This window comes from Muntiacus reevesi, chromosome X, assembly GCF_963930625.1.
Source record: "Muntiacus reevesi chromosome X, mMunRee1.1, whole genome shotgun sequence".
NCBI lineage: Eukaryota > Metazoa > Chordata > Mammalia > Artiodactyla > Cervidae > Muntiacus > Muntiacus reevesi.
The window spans coordinates 20046320-20072758 of record NC_089271.1 but is presented as its reverse complement, the minus strand read 5'-3'; the positions used below and the strand labels follow the sequence as shown (position 1 = coordinate 20072758).

At 40.3% G+C, this 26439-nt stretch overlaps 1 protein-coding gene across 2 annotated transcripts in view; it reads right to left on the bottom strand.

The window, feature by feature from the left end:
* PHEX (phosphate regulating endopeptidase X-linked) overlaps nt 1-26439 on the bottom strand; it is a 196651-nt gene that overhangs the window by 9813 nt on the left and 160399 nt on the right. For both annotated transcript variants that reach the window (XM_065915712.1, XM_065915713.1), the window contains exons 16-18: nt 13658-13712; nt 7405-7472; nt 5056-5186 (exon numbers count right to left, since the gene is read on the bottom strand). In XM_065915712.1, coding sequence (XP_065771784.1) covers nt 5056-5186; nt 7405-7472; nt 13658-13712 — 254 coding nt within the window. The remainder of the gene's footprint in view (nt 1-5055; nt 5187-7404; nt 7473-13657; nt 13713-26439) is intronic.

The window sequence follows — 26439 nt, the reverse complement described above, 5'->3', positions numbered from 1 at the left end:
ACCCTGTCCCACCAGGACTGTGAGCCCATCCCGGCAACTGCTACAGGCTGAGGAAGATTAAGCTTAGCTTAGGGGAATCCACTCCCCTGGAGCTTGCTGGGAGATGATACCAGTTACCTCTCAGCGTGCAGTTAGAACAGTCCAGCCCCTCATCCCAGGCTGAACAATTTCTGCGATGCAACTCATGCTCCAGAATCCTCTAAGGGATGAGACTGAGGCTAAACTTCTGAAACCAGCATGTTTTCCTCGTCACCTTATAGGTTTCTCCTGAAACTCCTTCTGTGGCTGACTCCTTTATCTAAGAAACCCCTTCTCAGGCTCTGTTCTAATGGACCTGACCTAAGAGGGATGCAGTGAACTCACATTTCACAGGGATTCGAACTCAAGTAATCTCTGCCCAGAGCCTTTGCTCCATAATATGTTACCTTCTCAAGTCTTAACTCCTTTTGACTCTACTGCTTCTGTTTCTGACCACTCAAGCTCAAATTGAATCTCCTTCCTTGTTCCTCTAAGCTTTTCTTTTAGAAGTCTGAGGAGTAGTTTTACCCCTCAGGCTCCTCCTACTCTTGACCAACTCAGTAGACTTCAATTTTGCCTCTCAGGACTCATCGACTGCTAAGGGCCTGTTTCTCTGATGCTCCACTGGAGCTCCCCGCTCCTCCCCAGTCCACAGCAAAGAATAACTCAGGCACAGAGGACTTGCCTTCACAGACGAAGCTAGAAAAATAGAGCATGGCCCTTTATATCCACAAAGGAAGCCATTCCTTCTTCTCAGGGAATGAGACCGAAGCTGTTTTCTGACGATTGAATGGATTTATGCTGAGATGGGCATGCCCTTCCTAGCATCCTTGTTGCAAAGGTACACATTTGTCAGAATTCAGTTTCGGTATCTGACACTTTGGCCAAAATGGATGTTGTAGAACAGTCCCCGCCCAACGCATCACCCAGGTTTCAAATGATGTAAAATAAGAGAATGATATGGGAAGAAGAGTAGGGGTTTTGGAGTCATACCAATGTAAGCTCTAATGTATCACGGATTTTAATCTCTTTGAGCCTCAGTTTCCTCATATGTATATTTTACATACATGTAATATACCTAGTAATATGAACACCTCTCAAACCATTATGAGGATGAAATTTGTTTCAAGTGTAAAGTCTAATCTCCATGCCTGTATATAATAATCACCAGGAAATATGCTTTCCCTTCCTCCAAGAAAATTACTCTTCTATTGTTTTTTTTGGTTTTGTTGGGGTTTTTTTAGCCGCTGTTGTTTGTTCTCCCCTGGGATGGTGTACCTACGAGTATGTCACAAAGTATTAGGAATATTAAGCATAATTCATTGAGTACTTATTGCATAGCAGGCATTGTACCAGTGCTTTATGTTATCTCAGTTATTTAATTCTTATGACAAAATAATAAAGAGTTAAAAAAATAGTAACCCGTTTCACAGATGAAGTCTCCGAGACACCAGAATGTTAAATAACTTGCCTAAGTTCAAAAAAACTTACAACCTGCAATTGGTTGAACCAAAAATATGGACCTGTGTCTGACTCTAGAATCCTTCCCCTATTCTTTTCATTTTTTTTTTTTAATTTAGAGAATACTTTGCTAGTTTTCTAGATGGATTTTCACAATGCGATAACCCCTGAATTGAAAACAGAAACACAAAAGTATCTGTTTTAGGTCTTCCCATGACATTGTTGTAGACATTTTAAAAATACATGGGCAGAAAAATGACTTTCCAGGGCACTGATGAAGGAGCTAGAGATATAGACTCGAGAATACAGACTCTCCTTTCACGTCCCAGATAAGGAGTGGTCTCCCTTGTGCTGTACATAGATCAATAACCAGCAGAACCAACTCAGTGTTTATAAACATTCCCTTTAAAAGTGCATGGATTTTTTTACCTGAATTCTTCTGGAGTGGTGAAATATAGCTCAGTAGACTAGACTTGAGGCATAGTGAGGTTTCAGGTGCTTTCCCAGCCCCAGGAAGTTATTGGGTAGAGGACATGCTTGACTGATGATGGGCCAAGAGACTCTAGGGAAACCACGTGTACATACATCCATCTACCCCAGTTTTGTGGGGTCTCCTGCTTTTCTTAGGTGCTGTGCCCTTGACTAGACAAATTAGGAGCACAGAGTTTTCACAGTGTTTTAGAGGAAGATCTTCATGCAGACCCATAATCTACCAACAATTCTTCATTATTGGTCTCATTGTCAAATACCATGAGAGAAATCTGTGTCTTATAATTATGAAAGCAGGGACAGAAAATGCAACTGGAAAACTACAAGAAAAAAAAAAACTAATAGTGGGGGAAGGGAATGAAAGCTAACCTGATCAAACCAGCAAAATAAGAAAAGGAAAAAGAAGTAATAAACAACGTATATGAGATAAACTACACAGATAAAACTGTAAAATTGTATTTGAAAGCCTGAAACAAAAACCAAACAGATGGAAAGATATACCACATACTTGAACAACAGGACTATGACAGAAATGCCAATTACATACATTTAATGTGATTTAACTTAGAATCTTGGGCTTCCCAGGTGGTGCTAGTGGTAAAGAAGCCATATGCCAATGGAGAAGACACAAGAAACGTGGGTTTGATCCTTGGGTCAGGAAGATCCTCTGGGAGGAAGGCATGGCAACCCACTCCAGTATTTTTGTCTGGAGAATCCCATGGACAGAGGAGACTGGCAGGCTACAGTTCATAGGGTCACAAAGAGTCGGACACACAACTGAAGCAACTTAGCACACACGCACACAACTTAGAATCATAATGGGTTTTCTTGGGGAGTGGGTAAAAGGATCTTGGAATTTATACAGAGGTATATTTGCCTGAGAATGGCCAACCATATAAAAGAACAGTAAGGGAGAGCTTATATTGGCAGATACCAGAAAAATCCATACCATGAGAGACACAGTAAAAATGCACTGGTACAGAAATCAACAAGTAGATCAGTGGACTAGAATATATAAACCAGAAATTTATCTCAGTATATATGAGATTCTAATATTTCACGAATATTCAATTCAGTAAGAAAAAAATATATTTTAATCAATTATTAATATTTAATAATTGATACTGGATCAATTTATCCTTTTGGAAGAAGATAAAAGTGAACTTTCATATTAAACTCCATAGCAAAATAAGTTTCACATGCATGAATATTTAAATGCAAAATGACAAAACAATTAAAAAAAAATCCTTCCCAGAAAAGCTAGGAGACTTCATATATGATATAGAATAGAAATGCATAAACTGTTTTTTAAAAGAGGTATCTTTTGACTCTATGGAAATATTTAAATTTTGTTTGTTGTTTGTCAAAAAATACCATATACAAAGTACAATGGATGAGAAATATACTGAGGGGGAAATACTATAATATGAATGACAGATAAAATTTTAACATCTATAATATTTTTTAAAGTTCTCATAAATCGACAAGAAAATAATACATAAATGTTTTTCCACACATCACTGGTACAAATATGAAATATTATAACATCTTAGGAACAGTAGGAAATTATCCTATAGGGTAAAAATATATATATATACACATAATAAGAGCATTTAGTGCAGCAGCATTTATTATGGAGGAATAATTGGAGGCACAGTATAACCCCTCAACAAGACATTAGTCAGCTGTGTTAGATGAGGGGTCCCCGACCTCTGGGATCTAATGCCTGATGATCTGAGGTGAAGCTGATATAATAATAATAGAAACAAAGTACACAATAAATGTAACACACATGAATCACCCCAAAACCACGTCCCCCACCCCATCCATGGAAAAACTGTCTACCTTGAAATTGGTCCCTCATGCCAAAATAGTTGGGTACCACTGTGTTAAGAGTACATTCACACCATGGACTTTTAGGCAGCCATTGAAAACAATGAAGTAAAGGCAGGTGCGTGGTGTAAACACATGTGTATGCGTATGTGTGTGTGTATCTCTATGTGAGCATGGGGAAAAAGTGTATCAGGGTTATTGAGATGGATTATAGGTGGGGAAGATAAAAGTGATGGGAGGGAAAGGGGAAGGAGGTAGAAGTGAAGACAAAAAGGGAAAGGAACAATATTTCACACAGAAAAAGCATGTATAAAATCATGTGTCCTTATAAGAATGCATATAAGTATATGTAAGAGAAAATCAACATTTTAAAAGTTATATTTTTGCCCAAACTTCTTTATCTAAGAACTCTTAACCAATTCAGAGTTATTAATTCAAATTGTGGCATGTCAACGGGAATTTGCTGTATGGCTCAGGAAACTCAAACAGGGGCTCTGTATCAACCTAGAGGGCTGGGGTGGGGAGGGAGATGGGAGGGAGGTTCAAAAGGGAGGGGACATATGTACACCTATGGCTGATTCATGCTGAAGTTTCACAGAAAACAGCAAAATTCTGTAAAGCAATTATCCTTCAATTAAAAAATAAACAAATTCTAAAATTTTTTAAAATTGTGGCATGTGTGCTCAGTCGAGTCGAACTCGTTGAGACTCCATGGACTGTAGCCCACCAGGCTCCTCTGTGCATGGAATTCTCCAGGCAAGAATACTGGAGTGGGTTGCTATTCCCTCTTTAAATTGGTGATTTCTTTTTCAATGAATTAAAGCTAAGCAGTAGTTTGGAAAGAAATCTTTTTAATGACACAGAGTTTAGATTTTTGAGAATTTTATTGTTTATCTTCGCTACACAGTTTTCTATACTAATCTGAATCTAGGAGAACAGACTAATGTTTAGGCCTATAATTCTCAAACTTTAGCTTCTATCAGAATCAACAGAGGGCTTATGAAAAGACAAAACGCTTGACTACCAGGCCTCACCCTCCTACCCACCCCTACACCCCCACTCCCCAACTCCAAGATTCTGAGTCAGTAGGTCTGAATTAAGACTAAAGAATTTGTATTCCTGACAAGTTCCCCAGGGAGTTTGACACTGTTGGCCTGGGAAATACATTTTGACTACCAATGGTTGAAAGCAAGCTAGTGTCTACATGAGGAAAAATGACTCTCAACATGTCCCCTTCACTGCAGTTGTACTCACATTTAGGCCAGCTTTCTTCCAATAATAGTTGCTATACTGGTTAATCATGCACTTTGTTTTTTCTTTAAACTTTTCTTCTGAATCCATAGACCACCAAGGATCCAGGTTTCCATTTTTATCATATTTTCGACCTGGCCAAAAAGAAAGTTAAAATATATTTGCATTATTTATGGAAACAAATAACTTTCTTCATCTTCCCTTTCCTTTACTTCTATAAGCCGTGAAAACACAGTCTCAGCATCAGGGACCACTCCTCGAAGCACTTCCTGCTTTCTCTCCAGTGTCACAGGTTAATTAATGGTAAAAAGTGAGGAAAGGCGAAAAAGGTCTGAGGAAGTTCTTTACTTCTAAGCAACCAAGAATACTTTAAGGTTTATCAACTTATGGCATGTACCATTCTTGACCAATCTCAGATTGTTTCTACCCACTCTGACCCCAAATATTCTCGAAATTATGAAATGAAATGGCTGCCTTCAGAAAGCCCATGGAAGGAGTCAAAACACCGCTGCCTGTGAAATTCCAAATGATCCATAGGAACAGCCTCGGTGAGTCACTCACACCCTACGACCACAGCCCCTGACTCAGCGCTAAAAGGATCGTGTTTCCTCCAAGTTGCCAGCAGCCAAGAGACATATAAAACCTCTCTTATGAATCATTCCACAGCCATCAGTGTAGATGGAAGGCCCATCTGTCCTGATCTGACAAGGAAGGTTGCTCTAAAAAGAGAACTTGGAACAAGAATGGAAATCTCCAAAACACAATGGAAATAAAGATGAGTTATACATGCTTTTTTGCTACAGGTTCATTGTTCATTTTCCTTGCATCTCTCAAAAAAAAAAAAAAACCTCTAGGTATATCTGGACTATCTCCTATACTCAAGGTTGTTATTGGTTTAAATTTAATTACACAGAGAACTCTTCAGTGAGCTTAGAAGAAAGTCCCCAAAGCAAAGGTGTTAAGGAAAATGACCCAGAGCTCTTCAGCAAGGCTGCAAGCCACTACCACCCCAATCCCCCCACCCCTGGAGAGCTCCGAGTCACTGTCCTTGATCCGCTAGCCAAGTGATCATTAAATACTGTGCAATGCACTCTTCTAAGTACTGGTTATGGAATGAAATGCCATCTTTAGATTCTGTCCAAAAGGCTGCCAGAAGATTCTGAGGGAGAACTATGCTGAAGTTTCCCAGTAGGAAAAAAAAAAAGCCTAGAACCAAGAGACCACTACTGGCTTTTGTTTCTTAGCTAAGACTCTCCTCTCAGATAACCCAAATATAGCTCAGGGGATTCAGGTGACTCCCAGGCAGCTACATTTCAACAGGGAGGGGTGGCAAGGGGAGCAAAAAAACTCTGGTGATTAAGGAAAGTTGCTGGGAGTAAAGAATTATCCAGAAGGAGAGGAACCAAAAGGGTCTCTGGCCCTGGGGTAGACATCCAGGAAAGGATGTTGGAGATCTCACAGATATGGAAGAAAGAGGTCCCTCTAAACAGTGTTGCCTTGGGCTAGGCAGTTCCTGAGTCTGCCCTGTATACCACTGTGTGCCAGGCTCGCTCTGTCCACGGAATTCTCCCGGCAAGAATACTGGAGTGGGTTGCCATTTCCTTCTCCAGGCGATCTTCCCAACCCAGGGATCGAACCCACATCTGCTTGGCAGGTGGATTCTTTAACACTGAGCCACCTGGTAAGCCCAAATGAGAAAGGAGTTCTGATTAAAAATGATGACTTTCAAAGGGCAATCATTTCTTTAGTTTGTGCAATACTCTGCTCTTTTAGCTTTTATGTCATCAAGATACATACCATACTCTATATTATGCATTATCAGGAAAACATAGACTTTCTAAAAGAAATTCTGAATACATGACAGCAGAGAGGAAAACAGAGATTAAACATTGCATAAGCCTTGAAATAGTGTAAAGGAATCAGTTAGCCAAGTTTCAGAGTCCTAACTGCCTGAGTCCTAACTTGGCAGGATATATACTCATCTTCAGAGCAGAGCTCACACCTCCGGGGAGAGTATCTCAAAATGGTGAATAAAGAAAGGAAGAGAAGCTATAAAGTCATTCCTATAACTACTGTGGCAGCTACAGCAATTCAGATCTAAATGCAAAACTAATTTCATTGAAATTACAAGGTCTGTTTTAATTCTACCCCATCTCCAACAGGAACAATTATTTATTTATTGCAAGCTAATACAACAAGACACGGGGGGAAGTTTTCAATCAGCAATTATACTACTTTGGATAATCTTCAGTCTAAGACGATGCCACTCTCCAAAAATAATAGCAACAATTAACATCCATATCATCAACATGACCATAAGAGCATCAGCTCATACACTGAATCGGTACTTACCATTATTATCAAATCCATGTGTAAATTCATGTCCAACAATTACTCCTATAGCACCATAACTCAGAGATCTATGGCATAAATATATAACTGAGTTAAAATTATAAGCATGAATGTCAGAGCATAATTCTTTTTTTTTTCAATGAAAAGCCAAGACAATCTGTTTTCTACTAACCACATCCACAAAATTGTAATAAGAAAAAAAAGTAAACACATCCTTGTCATTGAAATAGACAAAGAAACTATCATTTCTAATGGTGTCACTATGAGCATATATAAGCCTTAGTTTCTACCCAGTGAAATCAGGGATATGAAAGGGATGGTTTCTAAAGTCCCTTTCAGCCCTGAGGCTTCTGTGGGTATATATACCCACTCTAGCTGCAGTTTATATTTATAAACACCCAAAGCAGTAGCAGGTTTTGAGAAGATCCTGTCAGTAAACATACTGTTTATTTTTCATCTGTTGAAAAATCACTATAGACTTAGAAGTTAAATTGTTTTCCAAATGTAGACATAAAACAGGAATAGAGCAGAGATTAAAAGGGATCACCCTGCTTTCAAAGGTAGTCACATTCCTCTGCTTCTGTGACAGACAAATTCACAGGCGGACAGCAAAGACTATGAAGCCTGAACCAGATTTGGAAAAGGTGTTAGAGTATTTCTGTTCACCTACAAAGGCGACCGCTGACCGTTCCACACACCCTGAATGCGTGTGCCCCGCCTCCCACCAAGAGGTGATCTATTTCCTTCCCCTTGAAACTGGTCGGGCCTCGGGACTTGCTGCGACCACCAGAATGCAATGCAAGGGGCCAGGTGTGACTTCTGGGCTGAGGCCTTACAGCATCCATTTGTATGCCCTCTTGGAAGTCAGTTGCAATGTAAAGAAGTTGGAGTAATGAGCTGGAGATGCCAAGTGAAGCAAGTGAGAGATGCCAAACATTGAGAGACATCTAAAGGATGAGAGAAGTCCAGCCATTCGAGCCAGCCCAACCAAGGCACCAGACATGTGAGTGAAGTCATCTTAGATCCCATGGCCCCAATCGAGCTGCTCAGTCAATACTACATGGAGCAGAAATAAGCTGTCTTGACTGAAGTACTGCCCAAACTGCAGAATCATGAGCTAACAGTGGTGGCACTTTGTTACATAGCAATAGGTAACTGAAAGAGAATATATAAATGATATATCAGGAAATCAGTAAGGGGGTTCTCTATGTATATGTCTGGGATCTTCTCTTTCAACTAAAAGTTCCCTGAAGACAAAACCCTTATCTACTTGATTGCTGCTAAATTCTCTGGATCTAGGACACGGTAAATGAGTAACAATGATTTAACTAACTGATTAACTTGACCATTTCTTGCAAGTAACAGATCAATATGTTACTTATTTTAGTCATTCAATGTGTGCATGAGGATTATAGACAACTTTAAATCCTTGTTATAAGGATTCTTCCTGAGATTTGTAATTATACAAAAATATTTCACAGTTGGTTCCTGACATGCAACATCAAAATCACCCAGCACCAGATAGGACCTATAAGTGGAAGGAACAAGAAATTTGAAGCAACATGTTATTACAGGACATAATGATCCTTAACATGCTAATTGCTTGTCACAACTATACCCAAGGAAGTGCTGCAAGATTTAATTTTTCCCCTTGGTGGCAATTCCTTCCTTTGTTATTTCTTTCCTGCAAGGTAATTTGCATTTGAAAAAAATGCTTTCCTACTGTTTTTCCATCATTGCAAACCTTCATTAAAGAAGTAAGAGTAAAATGATGCATTTCAATCATAGAGCTATGAGAGCAGGGTGGGACAAACTTGTAATTCTATATAGAGCTAATTTTTGCAGCAGTAGTTCTCACTATGCAGCCTGTAACATTTCGTTTTTCCAGGACTCTTAGCTCCAAGAATAGTACTCAGTCCTCTACAAGCCTCGGTCAATGCTGTTGACTGGATGAATTTAAGGGATGAACCATGGGGGCTTATAGCAACTGCTCTGCAATAAATGTCCCTTAAGAGGGACTGCTCCAATGAGCTTCCTATTCACAAAGGGTAATAGAGAATTCAGAGAATGATTGAATCATTGTAAGTTTCAGTTCTCAGTTACATAATCACAATCCTTTGGACAAGAGACAAAAAGTAAAAGTAATTTTAGATGACTAAGCCTGACAATGATAATGTTTCATAACACTAAATTTGCATCTTTCATTTTATCAATGGACATTATTTAAATTAGCATGTCATAAAAATAAATAAATAAATTCATATGCCTTTTAAAATGTGACTGACTGGCCAGAAACAAGAAGACTCCTGCAGAGAAAATCTAGTCTTCCAAAAATAAAATGGAAAAGATGACAATTTTTCCACCTACTCAGTTTCTCTTTTGTTCTTACCACCCAGTGGGTTTCACATATGCACAGGATTTGCTGTCAACAACAAAGCAATTGTGATCTCACTCTGTCATCAAGCAAAGGCTACTCTATGCCTGACGTGGAAATTCATAAAAATCTCAGCGTTACAAGCAGCTTTAAGGTCATCTAGTTCAATTCCTTAGCAGAGGCATAGGTCCCCTCTACAAAAACCTATTCAAATGGTCCTAAGAGTTCTCTTCCTAGGCATGCCCAATAACCAGGAGCTTTGAGTAGTTCTATATAAAACAGCGCTCCCTAGTGCTGACCTGGAATCTCTCTCCTATTGGCCTGGTGTGGTACAAGGTGTTCTAGATGAATACCCTCTGACCTCCCCAAATTTACTAAATAATTTTGCCACCTTAACTTTCTTTCAAAAACATGAAGATGCTTATGAGGTTATCCCACAAGTACTCTCTTCTCAAGTTCTTTCAACTCTTTCTCATCAGTCATGAATTCGAGGCCAGCAATTTCCAAAACACAGGGAAAAGGGAGGAAAAATTAAACACATTTAGATAGATTTTTCTTGAAGAACTTCTTGGGAATTTCTACGCTGCTAAGTACTGTGATTCTCCAAAAGAAAGGGAAGGGAAGGATGATTCACCTCCATTACTATTTCATGGGACACACACTTTGGAATATGCTGTCCTAGGCCATTTAAAATCCTGATTTTTTTCTCTGGAAACAATTCAGCTTGTTGATATCACCACAATTAGACACAACACTCATGAGGGGGCTAAGCTGACCAGTGTGAGGAGAAAGAATACACACTCATTGGATCTGGAGGAGATCCATCTAGAAGAGATGGATATATGGGAACCCATCTCACTACACTGTGATTCCCATCTCAACAGCATCACCATATTTCCAATGCTGAGTGTCCAAAAGATGCTTAATAATTATTGAATGGATATCTTAACAGAGGATGGATGACTCCAGTGCAAAACATAGAACCCCTAGGAAAAAATTAAAATTTCCCTCTCGCTCAGCATAAAGGTGACCATCAACATTTCCTAAGTTTCTATGATTTTGACTTTTATATCAGAAAATCATCTCATGGACATGATAAACAAATCCACTGATCAATAAATTCAAACTCCAACCTGACTATGTCCAAGTGTCCAGGCATATAACCACAATAACAGATCAGTTTAACTGCTAATGATAAGCAGCAACATCAAAAAATTCTAGGACCCTCTCTAGTTTGAAGCAAGCTCAGCGAATATTTAGTCTGTCTTTAACTTTATGGAAATATATATAAATTTCTAATCTTAACAATACAAAAATTGATTACAAATATTTGAACACTGATTAAAACTCTCTGAACACTGATGAAAACTGCCGACAAAGGTCTGTCTAGTCAAAACATGGTTTTTCCAGTAGTCATGTATGGATGTGAGAGTTGGACCATAAAGAAAGCTGAGTGCAGAAGAATTGATGCTCTTGAACTGTAGTGTTGGCGAAGACTATTGAGAGTCTTTTGAACTGCAAGGAGATCAAACCAGTCAATCCTAAAGGAAATCAGTCTGGAATATTCATTGGAAGGACTGATGCTGAAGCTGAAGCTCCAATACTTTGGCCACCTGATGCAAAGAACTGACTCAATGGAAAAGACCCTGATGTTGGAAAAGATTGAAGGCGGGAGGAGAAGGGGATGACAGAGGACAAGATGGTTCAATGGCATCATTGACTCGATGGACATGAGTTTGAGCAAGCTCCGGGAGTTGGTGATGGACAGGGAAGTGGGGTCACAAAGAGTTGGACACGACTGAACGACTGAACTAAACTGCTGAAAACTATACAGCTGAAACCTGGGATGACATGAATGGGTTTTGTCCATACAAACTGGTCAATTTTATGTATGCTAATGACAGTGCTTCCCTATGGGAGGCTTTATCGATGCCTGATCCTGTCCCTGAGCACTCTCTATTTTTAAGCACACCAATCTGACAGCTTCTAACTGCCAGCACCTGACACTAGTTGCCTGAGGGCTTTCTCTGGCCACCAGAGCCCTCTAGGCACATGCAGGGCAAAGCCAGTGAGTTAAAACACCCAGTGGCAGCCTTCAATCAGTTGTGGAAAGTGAGTTGGAAGACAAATACCCCAGTTCCCTTGCCCCTGAGATGAAATTGTGCTGAAGCTTATTCTACAGTTTTCCAGTAGAAATGAATTCAAGTTGCCCACTGTAATAATTGGCTTAAAAAAAAAGTGAAGGAGAAGTTCCCTGGTGGCCCATTGGTTAAGAATCCACCTGCCAATGCAGGGCACATAGGTTTGATCCCTGATCAAGGAAGATCGCACATGCTTCAGAGCAACTAAGCCCATGTGACACAACTACTGAAGCCTGTGCGCCTAGAGCCAAATTCTCCGCAACAAGAGAAGCCACCACAATGAGAAGCCTGTGCACCACAACTAGAGAGTATCTCCTGGTGTCTGCCACTAGAGAAAGCCCTCCTGAAGCAACGAGGAGCCAGAGTAGCCAAAAATAAATAATTTTTTAAGTGGAGGAGAAGGCAGATAAGGAGAGCCAGAATGAGATGTGGTTATGAATGAATGGTCAGAGTAACGCAACTTTGCTAGTTTGGAAGATGGAGGAAGAGCGCCATGAGCCAAGGAATGTGGGCCACCTCCAGAAGCTAGAAAAGGCAAGGAAACAGACTCCTCCCTATAGCTTCCAGAAAGAAATGCTGCCCTAACAACATCTTGTGTTTAGCACAGAGAGATCCAGGTTGGAGTTCTGACCTACAGAACTGTAAGCTAATCCATTTACATTGTTTTAAGCCACTTCATTTGTGATAACTCATTATGACCATCATAGAAAAGTCATCTGACACACTTAGTAGGTTTCCTTCCTTCCCTGTCCCACTCCTCACTGACCTGGTGGTATTTCCTGGTGTCACCTCTGAGAAGAACTCCTTGCACTTGAATCCTTGTTACAGAATCTGCTTCTGGGAAAGCCCAAATAACAACATTGCCACTGTATTTCTCTTATTTATATATGTATGTGATCCTATATCTTTTTAACCTGCAGAATCATATTCAAATTGTCACCAAAATATAAGTGACTACTAAAATCAAGACCACATTTTTCGTGCATTAATGCATCAGAGCAAGCAAAGGCACATAGTAAAAGTGGTGATATAACTGACAATGATTATTAGAATTCCCACTATGTCTGGAAATTCTGAATTACATGAGTCTACAGTCAGTTGGTATTGACAGCCTCTAAAGTGAAATCCCTAACTCCATACACTGTTCATTTCTGACCTGTTGTATAGCAACCCAGATTATGCTTCTAAAGACAAACTTAACTATCTCTACTTGCTCAAAAACATCAGTATCTTCTATTGCCTAATGTCCAGGCTCCTTACTGGAATTCAGAGCACTCCAATATCAAACATCAACCTCCTTTTCCAGACTTCTTTTTTACATTTCCCTTCAAACAACACTTGGACTCGCCAAACTAGACTCTTTGCTATTCTAAAAGCAATTTTCCTCCCTTTTTTCACATCATTTCTTCCATTTGGAATGGGTTTAAATCCATCACCAGAAACTCAAATCCCAACAGTCATTTAAGGTTCACGAATTTCCAGTATGCATCAATACATAAGTAAACAAATGCATAACAAATGAAAGCTCCCTGTGTACAGGTTAGCTTTCTTATCCAATCATACAACCTGGTAACAAGCATCAGGAAACAACTAACATGATGAGAATGGGGACTACCCATGCTGGGTTCCATGCCTTCTTTTGTTTGGTTTTGCTTTTTAACTTTATATTTTGTGCTCTGCCAAACATCATGTTCTTCCTTCCCTGTCAGTAACTGTTCTCTCTTATTAGTTTACTTACCGAGGATATTCTGTTCCCCAAAAGAAAGGCTTCTGGAGTTCTCCTGCTGGAAATCCTAGGAGAAAGACAAACAAACATGACTGTAAAGGATATAGAGATTGATTTGATGATAAGTACCTGACTGTAGCTTTAGCCTTGGAGTTTCAAAGGCTCATCAGAAAGGTACTCCTCATGGAGCTGGGAGCCCTCAAATAGATCCAACTGCCTCTAAGATATTTATTCAACTGAGTCTGAAATCAGTGCATTCCATCAGTTTCAAGGAAACCATTTTGTGTGGATACACTATGGGCAGCAGTGCAGGCTGCTGTGAGAGGGGTTCCTTCAGACACAACGCATGAAAGAGGCTTCCAGCTGTCCTGCAGCTTCCCCTGACACAGAAAGAGATGGCTTCATGGGTGCACAACCAGTGCAGTCACACAGGGCCCCGTGCAAAAGAACCTCACACTGGACTTAACGCTCTGTTGTCACTGTCTGAAAGGCTTAACAATTTTATGTTTGAATGTGATTTTGGAAGTGGAGACCAAGGGGACAATAAAGCATGTTTGTGAGTAAAGGAGCCATGCACGACATTTCTGTCCACAGTTTCTATTATGCTCTATTTGCACACAGCATACCAGATGCTCCCTGGAAGCACAGAACTCTGGTAGAGTTCTGCAAAATTCAAAGCAAGCACAAGTTAAGTATGCTACATCTAGGACCGAATAGGTGGGGGTTCTGACAGCCACAAGAGGGCTCTTTCAACTGGAACCAGAATTTGCTTTGACCACCAAAAGGCAGCAGTGGCATTCTAAGAACGTGAATAAGAATTCTATCTTATTAGATAAGAATTCTATCTCACTCCTGTTACTTCACTGCATTAGGCAACCACATATACCAAAACGATGACATAAAAGGAACGGGAAAGATAGGACTACCCCGGTCTTTTTCCCTTTCAGCCCTTCCTTATTCATCAGTATACCAAAGGTAGAGATTGTTGATAGAATGCACATGTAATAAGAAATGAAGTAAAACCTGTTGAATTAGTTTTATGCAGTGTTTCCACCATCCTGACAAGAAGAAAATACATACTCATGTATAAGCTAGAGAATACAAACTATAATTTTGGTGATTTCATAGCTCAAGTAAAAGTTCTTATATCTGTATTTGTTTTGGCATTGTACAATATAAAGATGAATGGTAAAATAATGCTGATGATTTAAATTTTTAATTTTCCTTACAACTCACAGTACTAAATAGCAGATAAAAAATACTGTGACCAGTCTACAGAATGAGAGACCATGGAAGGAAGGCCAAAGCTTTCTATTGCAGCCCCTTGACAGCACTTTTTCCTGCTTTCTGAAGAGGAGGTCCCCATTTCTTCATTTGGTACCGAGCCCCACAAATGATGTAGCTGGCCCGGGGTGCAGACGAATGGGAGAAATGCCTTGCTTTGCTTTGCCACTGCAACTCACCATTAAATTTTATACCCTGGAGTGGATCCTAGGAGCTGCACTTACAAGTCATTACAACTGGGAATTGCAATGAATAGTAACAAAAAAAAATTAGAAAAAGATACTTTCTGCAACATCCCTGCCTGTCACATGGCTACTGCTCAAGGCTCCTAGTGATTGAAAGCTCTTTTATGAGTTCAAAGGCTTTCTCTCCCTTCTTTTCCTCTCAACAACCTGTCTATCTCCCCTCCAAGATAGGACATTATGAGTCACGAGGGCAGGAAAACAGGTTCTTTATTTAGAAATGAAATATTAATCTGTGCAATTCATATATATATATTATTGATATTTTCTTAATAACATCATAGTTTGCAATATCAAGGTGCAAAAACCTTATTGTACAACAGAGATGGATCCAGCCCGGAGTCCTCTCTCTTCCTGCTGCTTTCACATAATGGAAACTGCATCTGACTCGAGAGGGGTGATGTCAAATTAATCTTCATAATTTCCACATTTTCTTAAATATCCTTGGCATCTTTACATCAAAATTCTATCCTCTTTTTGGTGATTACTTTTAGTAAGTCATTCTGACTTGGAGATATATATATATATATATATGCAAATATATACCACATATTTATGCAAATCACAGTGTTTGTATGAAAATTCTGTCTCATATAATATATATCATCAAAAAGCAATGATCTTTGCTAACGAGAACAATGATCATAGACCAATGGGATTTAATTATTAAATCATTATGGCTTTCTTGCTTGGTAATGTGCCCAGCTGGCAGCATTTATGTCCACTGCCAACCCCTTTTCAGGAAAGCATCCGACACCTGCCTGAGCCTCCTTTCTGCCGCCGTCGCTGTTAGGGGCCCCAGACTCGCCAGCCACAGCCATCATGCTCCCCTGATCATCTGGATCTTCACAGCTTGTCAGGGCCAGGGAACCCAACACTGATCAACACAAGAATCTGATGCCCTTAGGACCGTTTAGCTGAAGTGAATGGATTAACAGTTTAAGCTGCATTTTTGGAGATGTCAGCTGGCAAGAGTGACAGATCAAATTTCAACAAGGCCAAAAGTATCTTATCTCATAAAGTGAGTGAGTTCTATTGAGCAAAGGGAGAAGGGAAAAATAAATAAATGGAAATGGGATTCTTTTTCTTTTTCTCTCCCTTTTTAATAGGCTTTTCTTATCTTTTCTTGCATATTCATTTTAGCTCCTCTTCTTCACATTTCAGCACTGCCTTGCCACATATTTCACACTTTTCAAGATTCTTTTTCCATCTGTATATTTATGGGAGACATCCCTTACAAGGTAAATTCGTATGTGTGCATATGTATGTACACATACATACACATACATATATGAACATGAGAGGAGAGAGGGAGGGAGAGGGAGGAAAGAGAAATATAACTATTAGGCTGGCAAAAATTAATCAATTTAATAACAGGTAATATTGGCCAGGGTGTAGGAAGCATGTTAGTGGGAGTATAAATTGTTGCGAGCATTTTGGAAAGCAATTTAGTCATCTCTTAAACCTTTAAATGCCAGTGGTTCTCCAATTTTGCCATGCATCAGAATCACCTGGAGGGCTTATTGAAATACAGATTACTGGGCCCCACCCTTTCTGAGTCAGTAGGTCCAGAGAGGTGGTTAGGAATTTGCACCTCTAACAAGTTCCCCTGTGAGGCTGATGCTTGGGCAACCACACTTCAAGAACCACTGCCCAATCGCTGGCTCACATGCACTGTAGAGTCATGACTAAATACATTTATTGCTGCATTGCTGTAACTGAGAAAAGCGTGCAACAATGTAGATGTCCAACAGGAGGGGAATGACTTGATGATATAACTATTTTATGGACTGCTGTGCAGCAAAGGAAGAGTCAAGAGGTAGCTCTCCATCTTCGAGCATGGGAAACAGTCTAAGAAATGCTATTGGCATAAAGCAGGGCGTAGATATAGACATAGAAATGCCATTTCTATATTTAAAATAACCCTCATCAGTGTGTGTGTATGTATGAAAATTCACAGAAAAAGTCTATAAAATACATATCAAAGTGGTCACAGTAGTCATTTATATCTTAGAGATCATTGGGATTTCGGGTGGTGGGTGGTTAATGGGGCTTTGGATATAAATGTAATGTTTTAAATACTGATTAATCAAAGGTAGTCATCTGTAATTAAAATAAACTCTTTTAGAAATAACCATGTGTGGGGCTTCCCTCGTGGCTCAGTGGTGAAGAATTCACCTACCAACGCAAGAGACACAGGTTCAATTCCTGATCCGGGAAGATTCCACGGAGCAACTAGGCCTATGTGCCACAACTATTGAGCCTGTGCTGTGGAGCCCAGGAGCCACAACTACTGAAGCCCACGTGTCCTGGAGCCTGTGCTCCACAATACGAGGACCCATGCATCCCAACTAGAGAGTAGCCCCCACTCACCACAACTAGAGAAAAGCCCATGCAGCAAAGAAGACCTAACACAGCCAAAAATAAATAAACAAATTTTTTAAAAGAGAAATAAATGTATGTGTGTTATAGAAAATTCTTCCAAAGATTATCCAAAAACAGTGTATAGTTTACTCAGCTTACATGGCAGCATTTCACTCATACATTTGTAAATACCAGCAAATTTCTATTTCAAGTAAAAATACAGCTTGTAGCAAAATAATTTCAAACACTAAAATTTGGACCAAAAAAAAAAAAAAAAAAAAATACTGGCATTTATATGGGCTTCCCAGGTGGCGCTAGTGGTAAAGAATCCTCCTGCCAATACAGGAGATACAAGAGACATGGGTTTGATCCCTGGGTCAGGAAGATCCCCTGGAGAAGGGAATGACAACCCATTCCAGTATTCTTGCCTGGAAAATTCCATCAGCAGAGGAGCCTGGCGGGCTACAGTCCATGGGGCCACAAAGAGTCGGACACGGCTATGCACAAACATACATGCTATAATAACCTCATTATTTGGTAGCAAAAAATTCTCTTTCTCAAATCTACAGGTAGGAAAATCGTAAGGCCTGCTTCAGACTTTCTACTTGGTCAGCCTTCCATTTTCATTGCAGTTTCTCATAACTCTATTGATGAATATTGACTAATCTAGTTGCAGTCTTAGCAAAATGGTAACAGTAAAAGGCATAGAGTACTTTTGTTTAGGACACAACTGCGAAAGAACTGATCACATTCACTGGGTCAGGTTCAACTAGTTGGCCTTTAAAGTCACAGTTATATCCTAACTCTAGCTACACCTTTCCAGGAAAAGGCAAACACCTCAATGCCTCTGGGTTCCAGTATTCATTTTATTAGTATAAAATCATATTAATTAGGTTTTTTTTATTACAGGTAAATATAGAGAAAAAATTAGCCCGTTATCCTAAAGTTTACACCCTAGAAAATAAACATATGTCCTCAGGCATAGCAAATTCAAACTATTGAGCTTTATGCAAAAACCCAAATGGACTTTTTGGCCAATCTATTATGTGGATAGATCAAAATAAAAATTAGTAATTTCTCTTTTTTCTCTCCCCCCAACCCAGAACTTCCCACTACTATGTTTAAAACTAGCTTCGGATATTTACTCAAATGTCCCTTTCTCATTAAGATTTTCCCTAGTGCTTTTTTAAAGGAGCCAGGTATTATCCTCTCCCCCCTCCAATTGGTTTATATCTCATCATAATACCACCATCTATGGTATCTACATTTTACTTATTGTCTATAAAGTATTGGCTGTCTTTCCCCAATTGGTATGCAAGCTCCGTAACAAAAGGACTTTTATTACTTTTACCATTCTTTCACTGCAATATCTTCAGAGCTGGAACAATGCCTGGCAGGTGGTAAGCACTCAATAAATATTTGTTGAGTAAATGGAATCAGCACTTTGTGAAACTCTAAAGGGTGATGGGGATTAAATATTACCTATAAGTGGGGGTTAGCCAAAGTCTAAAACATTACACAATATTATTAACACTATCGTTGTGCTACTTCTTGAAGTTTCCACATTCAACACCAGAATAGAGATACGTTCCATTGTTCAAACTCTGGTTTTTGTTTACCTTCTAGATTAGGGACTCTGTTGGTTCTATTCCCTTATATTCATAGCCAAACTAGCGTAGTTTTGAGGTTTGCATATTTTTTTCCAATAAACTCTCAATCAGAAAGTAAATATTGACAAGATAAAAAGAACTGCCCACCTCTGTGCCAATTCCATCATCCCATGTCCTCTCAGCCCCCCCTACCACCAAAGAATAAAAGTAGGATATTTTCCCTTTTGTGGTTAGGGCATAGGCTACAATGAAAAAATCAGACAAAATACTGATATAGATCAGAGTCCTTTGGTCCTAACAATATTGAACAAACTTAATCTCTTTTCTCTACATTCTTTGTATGTTTTCATGTAATTGCCACATTAATTTTAAGTTCCATATCTAATATCTGTAAGTGTATGGCTCAGAAAGGTTAACATGTGGCAAGTATTTTAAAAGCATTATCCTCCAAAGTTTGGTTATTTTTAGGTGTGAAGTTTTTTTAATATATGAACATTTACAAATGGTGACTATTTTAAAAATAACTATAGTCAGACTGGCACATCATTTCCTATTGTTTCCACGTTTGGTCAGATTTAACAAGATGGGAGGCCTCCAATTTTCAGTATGCATGTGAATGACTCTTTATGACCCCATGGACTATAGCCCACTAGGCTTCTCTGTCCATGGGATTTCCCAGGCAAGAAAACTGAGGTGGGGTGCCATTTCCTCCTCCAGGGGATCTTCCTGATCCAGAGATGAAATCCATGTCTCTTGCACCTCCTGCATTGGCAGGCAGATTCTTTACCACAGCGCAACTGGGAAATCCACACACACACAAAAGAACATAGATAAAACTAGGGATCATCAAACTAAGTGAAGAAAGCCAAAACCTACAAATGTCCTCAAAGAAACAACAACCCAGGGAAAGGGAAAAGGATATAACTAGAAAAAAATTCCATTTTGTAAAGTCTAAAGAGGAAGGTGAACTGATACCAAAGCTCTCTAAAGTGTATGTTTAATTGAAATATTCTTTAAACTCAGTGGAGAAATACTGGATACATGGAAGTAGATACATACGTGTGTGGTGAAAAGGGGTTACCTATACACATGTGTGGGCTAATGGGTAAAAGATTTGTGAGATCAGTGGGGATCAGAGTTTTCAATAGGTCCCCGGTTATTTTGGTGCATCCAAGTTGTGACCCCCTGGATTCTCAACCCCAACTGGACATTAGAATCCCTTGGGGAGGCTTTATAAAATAAACCCATGTCCCTGCCTCAGACACATCAGGTCACAGTATCTGGGATGGAGCCCTGAACGTCAGTATGCTTATGTATACTGAGCTTATAAAAGCTCCCCGGGTAATTCTAATATGCAAATAAGTACAGAAATCTCAGTTTAGGAAAAATAAGGAGCTGCTTATATTTAACTTAACTGATGTATATAAGTCAGCCCTCTTGTCTCATTCTCCTCTCTTTACTGCTCCTCAACACAGTGCTTGTAACATATGATTAGATATTTGTATTATAATTTCACAGACTATTCTTTCAAAACTGAAACTTTACATGGCTTATAAATTATGATTTTACAAAAGGACAAAAATAGTTTTAATTGCAACTGCTTTGGAAAATCCAGGCTGAATTCTCACTCTAAGAGAGAATGACTGTTACATCTTATTCAGGATTAGTTCTCATAATCAGATAAGCCAGATACCATTCTTCTAGAAGCTAGGGGGCCATCAGTAGGAACATGGAAATTGCTGCAATTACAAAGCACTTTTGGTTATATTTTTTGCTGTAAAGGGATTTCATTGTCATCACTGCTAAGATTAATAGTGGATCTTTTTTTCAATTTGGCATCTTGCAGTAGTTTGGTGAATGCCAACCATCCCCTTTCCAGAAAATATCAAGTTCTAACAGCTGTGACTCACGTCAAGGGATTCAGCAAGATGCCTTGGCCATCTGCTGGCTTCCCGCAGGTAACCTCCTGCCACCATATCCATCAGCCTAGAACTGACAAGCAGAAAGTAGCTTCCAAAATCTGCCCTCCATCTTGAAACCTTCTCTTCTGGCCTTTCTATTCTTTTTGTGCCATAATTACCTACAGGCTGCAACAAACAGATCCTCTTCTTATTTACCAGGGTGACCAACCGTCCCTGTTGGCCCAGGCTTGAAGGAGCTCCTAGGATGTGAGTTTTCAGTGATAACATTGGGACAGTCCCAGGCAAACCAGGACAAGTTAGCCTCCTTACATTTACCCACCCAAGTCTGACCTCTTTTGCATTTGCTCCATTTTTATAGCTCAGCAGTTCTCAAACTTCAGCATGTAGCAGAGGTTTGATAGTTAAAATCTTCTTAAAACATATATTGCTGGGCCCATTGCCAGAGTTTCTTATTTGGGAGGTCAGGGATGGGACCAGGTAACATCCATTTATTACAAGTGACACTGATGCTGCTGATCCAGGGGCCACGCTTTGAGAACCACTGCTCGAGTTCAACATCTGGCAGAGAAAACACAAATTTCCTCCCACGATGCAGCTCAGTATCTCGGATTCTACTCATGCTCCACCAGGTCATTTCACACACACAATTGCTATCCTAGGCATTCAAAACTGACACTATGGGTAGTGATGTTCAGTCCAGGACTGGGAGAACAGCAGATGCCTCAACAAATGCCTGTGTGGTGTCAATGAGCCATATCTGGGTGTGACTAACATTTTCCCCTTATCAACTAGACAAAACAAAACAAACAAACAAACAAAAAAACACTGAGTCTCTTTATTCATCTCCTCCAGCAGTATCTTCACAATGCCTAACTCAGTAAAAGAAAACCATCTCATCTATTGTTAGTGAAGATATAAATTGGTACCACTCTTCTCAAGAGAAGTAGGATAACATGTATTTTAAAACTTCATAAACTGAGCATACCGGTTGACTCTGCAATCTCTCCATATCTGGGAATTTACCCTAAAGAACAAACTCATACTTGACAAAGACTTAGGCACAAAATGCATCTCAGTAGTTTTCGTTGCTGCTGTTTTTGTTTGCAATAGAACAGCCTAAATGTCTATCAGTAGAAAATTAGAGAAATTAAGGTGCATTTATTTGGTGGAATATTAGGCATGGTGACTTAGAAGAATTTGTAATAAATTTTTAAAAATATTTGTTACAAATTTCAGTGGGGAAAAAACAGTATAGTTGGATGAGCTCATGTTTAACTTCAATTTTTAAATATGGTAGATAAACATATTGACATTCAACAAAAGTATTAAATGTAGCTATTTTAAATTATGATTCACTTTAAAAAGATTTTTAGCTTATCTAAATTTTTCAAGATTTGGCACAATAAAGATAAAATACTTTTGTAATAAGGGTTCAAAACAACTAATTTTTCTTAAGGGAGGACAAGTGAGATTGTGACCATCATGATAGATGAGTGAGATTTCTGACTCCTGTTTCCTCTCATCATGGCTCTTTCCCAGCTTTCTGATGCTTTCCACAGCCTGACTCACATCCATGTCACTCCTAGAGCATGTTCCACTCACAGCCTGCCTCTTGAGTCAGAAAGTGAGAGTCACTCAGTTGTGTCTGACTCTTTGTGACCCCATGGACTATACAGTTCATGGAATTCTCCAGGCAAGAATACTGGAATGGGCAGCCTTTCCCTTCTCCAGGAGATCTTCCCAACCCAGGGATCGAACCCAGGTCTCCTGCATTGCTGGAGGATTCTTTACCAGCTGAGCCACCAGGGAAGCCCTACTGACCTTTAAAACTGTTCTGTGCTTTCTGCTAGTGGCCCTGCAGCAAAGCTGCCAGTCTTCTGCCTAGAAAAAGCATGTGTCCTGCCCCATGCATGCATGTTCGGAAGTGCATGGCAGGTGGTAAACGTGTCCCTCTGGGCACGGGTCCTGGTACTCACAATTTCCAGGGATGCCACGAGACTATAGGGCTCCCCACGCAAAGGCACCTTGTCCCTCGGTGGCACTGCCCAGAATGTCATTCTCAGCTGCCTCCTTGGTCAGGCCCCAAGACAGGAGACTATATTAGGACCTCCAGAGTCTTGGACTAGACCAGGACAAGAATGTCTTAAAATAATCATAGCAGGTGTCCCATGACCTTGCTAAATGCATCATGTACACCATTTTGCAAACTATTTGCAGTTTGCTCATGACTTAACTTCAACGCACTTAACAAAAGTTTTTGAATTTCACAGTAAATTTTGTGAAGAAAAACATTTTGGGGAAATAGAGCAAAATATATAACCCATAACCCCCCTCCCCCACTCTACCAGAATCCGATGGTTGGAAGATCAGGGGTATAACCAAACAGCTCGCTCTCACAGGCGGCACTCATCAGTGGCTGCTCCAGGCCCCACCCTTGAAGACACGATATTAGCACAACCACCTGACCTTCCAATCTTCACCTCCTGGCTGTCTCCACATCCAACAATATCTTGCTTCCATATCAAACAGAAACAAACCCCCACCACATGGGGAAGGGCAGAATAGCGTGATTACTCTAACATACAATTATATCATGCTTGCAACTTTGTCTGAGTGTGTTCACAGGTACCATTTCATGTGATCCTCATATTTCTTATCCAGCATTGAGCAGTGTAGGGTGAAGATTAAGTCTGTAATGACAGAAGCTGCATTATACTCCCAGCTGTGCTAGCTATGTGCCCTTTCACATGTGATCTGGCCTCCCTGAGCTTCGGTTTCTTCTTCTGTAAAATGGCCCACAGTGCCCAGCTTAGAGATCTTCCGTGAAGACTAGAGCTGACACATGGTAAAGCATCCAGCACGATGCTTGGCACGTTAGCGGTTTTCAGTGAAGGGCAGCTGCGAAGAATAATCATCCTCTCCATTTTATGGGAGTCCGTCAAAGCATCAGTGGAAAAGTTGTGAAACTACCTGTATTATCATTACACCGTTATTTGAGAACAATCTTGGGATTTAACTTATCCACTCCCTAATTCTTCTCACCACTGCCACCACCTAGGTTTACACCCTCCCCAATCTTCTCTTGAACCACTTTCCCAACCCCTAGCTGGCCTCGGTGGCCTCAGGAGCCTCAGTCTTTTCCCTCTTCAAGCCATGATCTTTGAGATTAAGACCAAGGAATTGAAACTGAAGCTTCTCTCCTCCCAAAGAAAACTATGTGCTGTGCTGTGCTAAGTCACTTCAGTCGTGTCTGACTCTTTGCAACTCCACGGACTGTAGCCCGCCAGGCTCCTCTCCATGGAATTCTCCAGGCAAGAATACTGCAGTGGGGTGCCATTTTCTTCTCCAGAAAGAAAACTATACCAGATCCCTATGGCGCGCTCCTCAATGTGGCTTACAAGGTCCTCGTTTACTTCTTCTACATTTCATCTCCCATCATGCCTTCCTCCTCACATCTAACTCATGCAGTCTGTCCCCCAGCACTTGTGATCACCTTGCCATCCTCCGCATGTATTGCCTTTGTACCAGCCAGTACTTCTGCATGTCCCAACCTACCTTCTTTGCCTACAGATTTCTTTTCCTTTCAAAGTCCACTCAAATGCCATTTTCACTGTGAAGCCAACCTTCACTCCCCTAGGTAATTACCACTGCTCTGAGGCTACCAGGATGCACTGCACACCCTTCCTATGATCTCCTATAAATGACTGATTACAAGTCTCTCTCTCCCGATGCCTCAAAAGCAAGAATGCTTTAACAGCTAAGATTTATTGACTACCTACTACAAACCAGTTTCTCTTCCAAGCATTTTATATATATTACCACCTTTAATCTTCACCACCCTACAAGATAGCCACTACTATTATCTCCATTTTATAGGTAATTAAACTGATGCCTAAAGATGTTAAGTAACCTGTCCAAGGTCACGAGTTATCAGTGGCCAAGTCAGGATTCAGAATCAAAGCCCACACTCTTAACCACTACATCATACAATATTATATAGACCTAGCACTGACCTCAGTACCTGGGGAGTTGTAATGTCTGTATCAGTTATCTTTTGCTATATAACAAAGTATTCCCCCCAAATAGTGGCTCAAAACAATAAACATTTACTGTCTCACAGTTTCTCTGGGTCAGGAATTCAGACACAGCTTATTTGGATGGTCTGTCTCAGGGTCTCTCGTGAGGCTGCTGTCAGGATACCAATGCGGGCCGCCATCATCTGAAGGCTTGGCTGGACTAGAGGACAAGCTTCCAAGATGGTGGGTGCACAGGGTGCTGTCACGGGCAGGAGGCCCTGAGTCCTTTACACGTGGACCTCTCCTCCAGCTTCCTGATGGCCCTCATGACATGGCTGCTGGCTTCCCCCCGGGTGATCAATCCAAGAGAGCAAGGCAAAAGTCATATGTCTGTTATGACCTAGCCTCAGAAGTCACACTCTGCCATTTCCACAGTATCCTATTAGTTACAGAGGTCAGCCTCATCTGGTGTTGGATAGACTACACAGGACTGTGACTACCAGAAAGTAAGAATTATTGGTGGGGGTGTGCTATAAATATGACATTAATCAGTAGAAAAATTACTAAGAATTGCTCTGTCAGGATCTCTTCTAGATAAGAAGAAGTTTGGATTGGGTGGCCACTTGAGTTTCCTTTCTTCGAGCTCCCAAACTATGGCAGATTATTTTCAAATTCTCCTCAAATACACCATCAAGTGGATTCAGGGATTTAATTTCATTAAAGTCCAGTAGAGGCCGCAGGTGAGTATTTGCTAACTTGGCTTCCACTTTATGGTTTCAGGCAGTCAGCAAAGCATGAGAAATTCTACCAGTCTGAAACACAGTTATTTCCTTAACAGCAAAACAAGTCTATGTTTGATTTTGGGATTAATTCTATAGTTTGATGCCAGCATAAGCCCAGCCTCTGGACAAAGGCTTATCTTCTTTAGCAGAGTATCTGTGATTAAACTGAGGCAACTAAATCCCTTGCGTATAAGATAATAAAATCATTGGTTTTAGCCCTTTGGCCTTGCTTATTTTCAAGCCAAGGTTTTATTTGCTTAAAATATATGCTTAATATGATTTGAGACCTATGAAAATAAAAAACTTATACTGAAATGAGGCACTATCCAGATACACTTTGATACTGAATACATGAAGTAAACCTTCTGCTAAACACCAGTCCACATCAGTGGAGATGAGAACCAAATGTGAGTGGCTCCCCACCAGAGCTCAGGACCACTGCCTGACTGGACCCGAAGTATTTTACTTTCGAAGCTGGGACAGCAACACGCTACAAGGTTCCCTGGATCCCGTCCTCTCCCAGTGCTCTCTGCCCCCGACTGGCAAACTGCAGCACTCTAAAGAGTTCCACTGG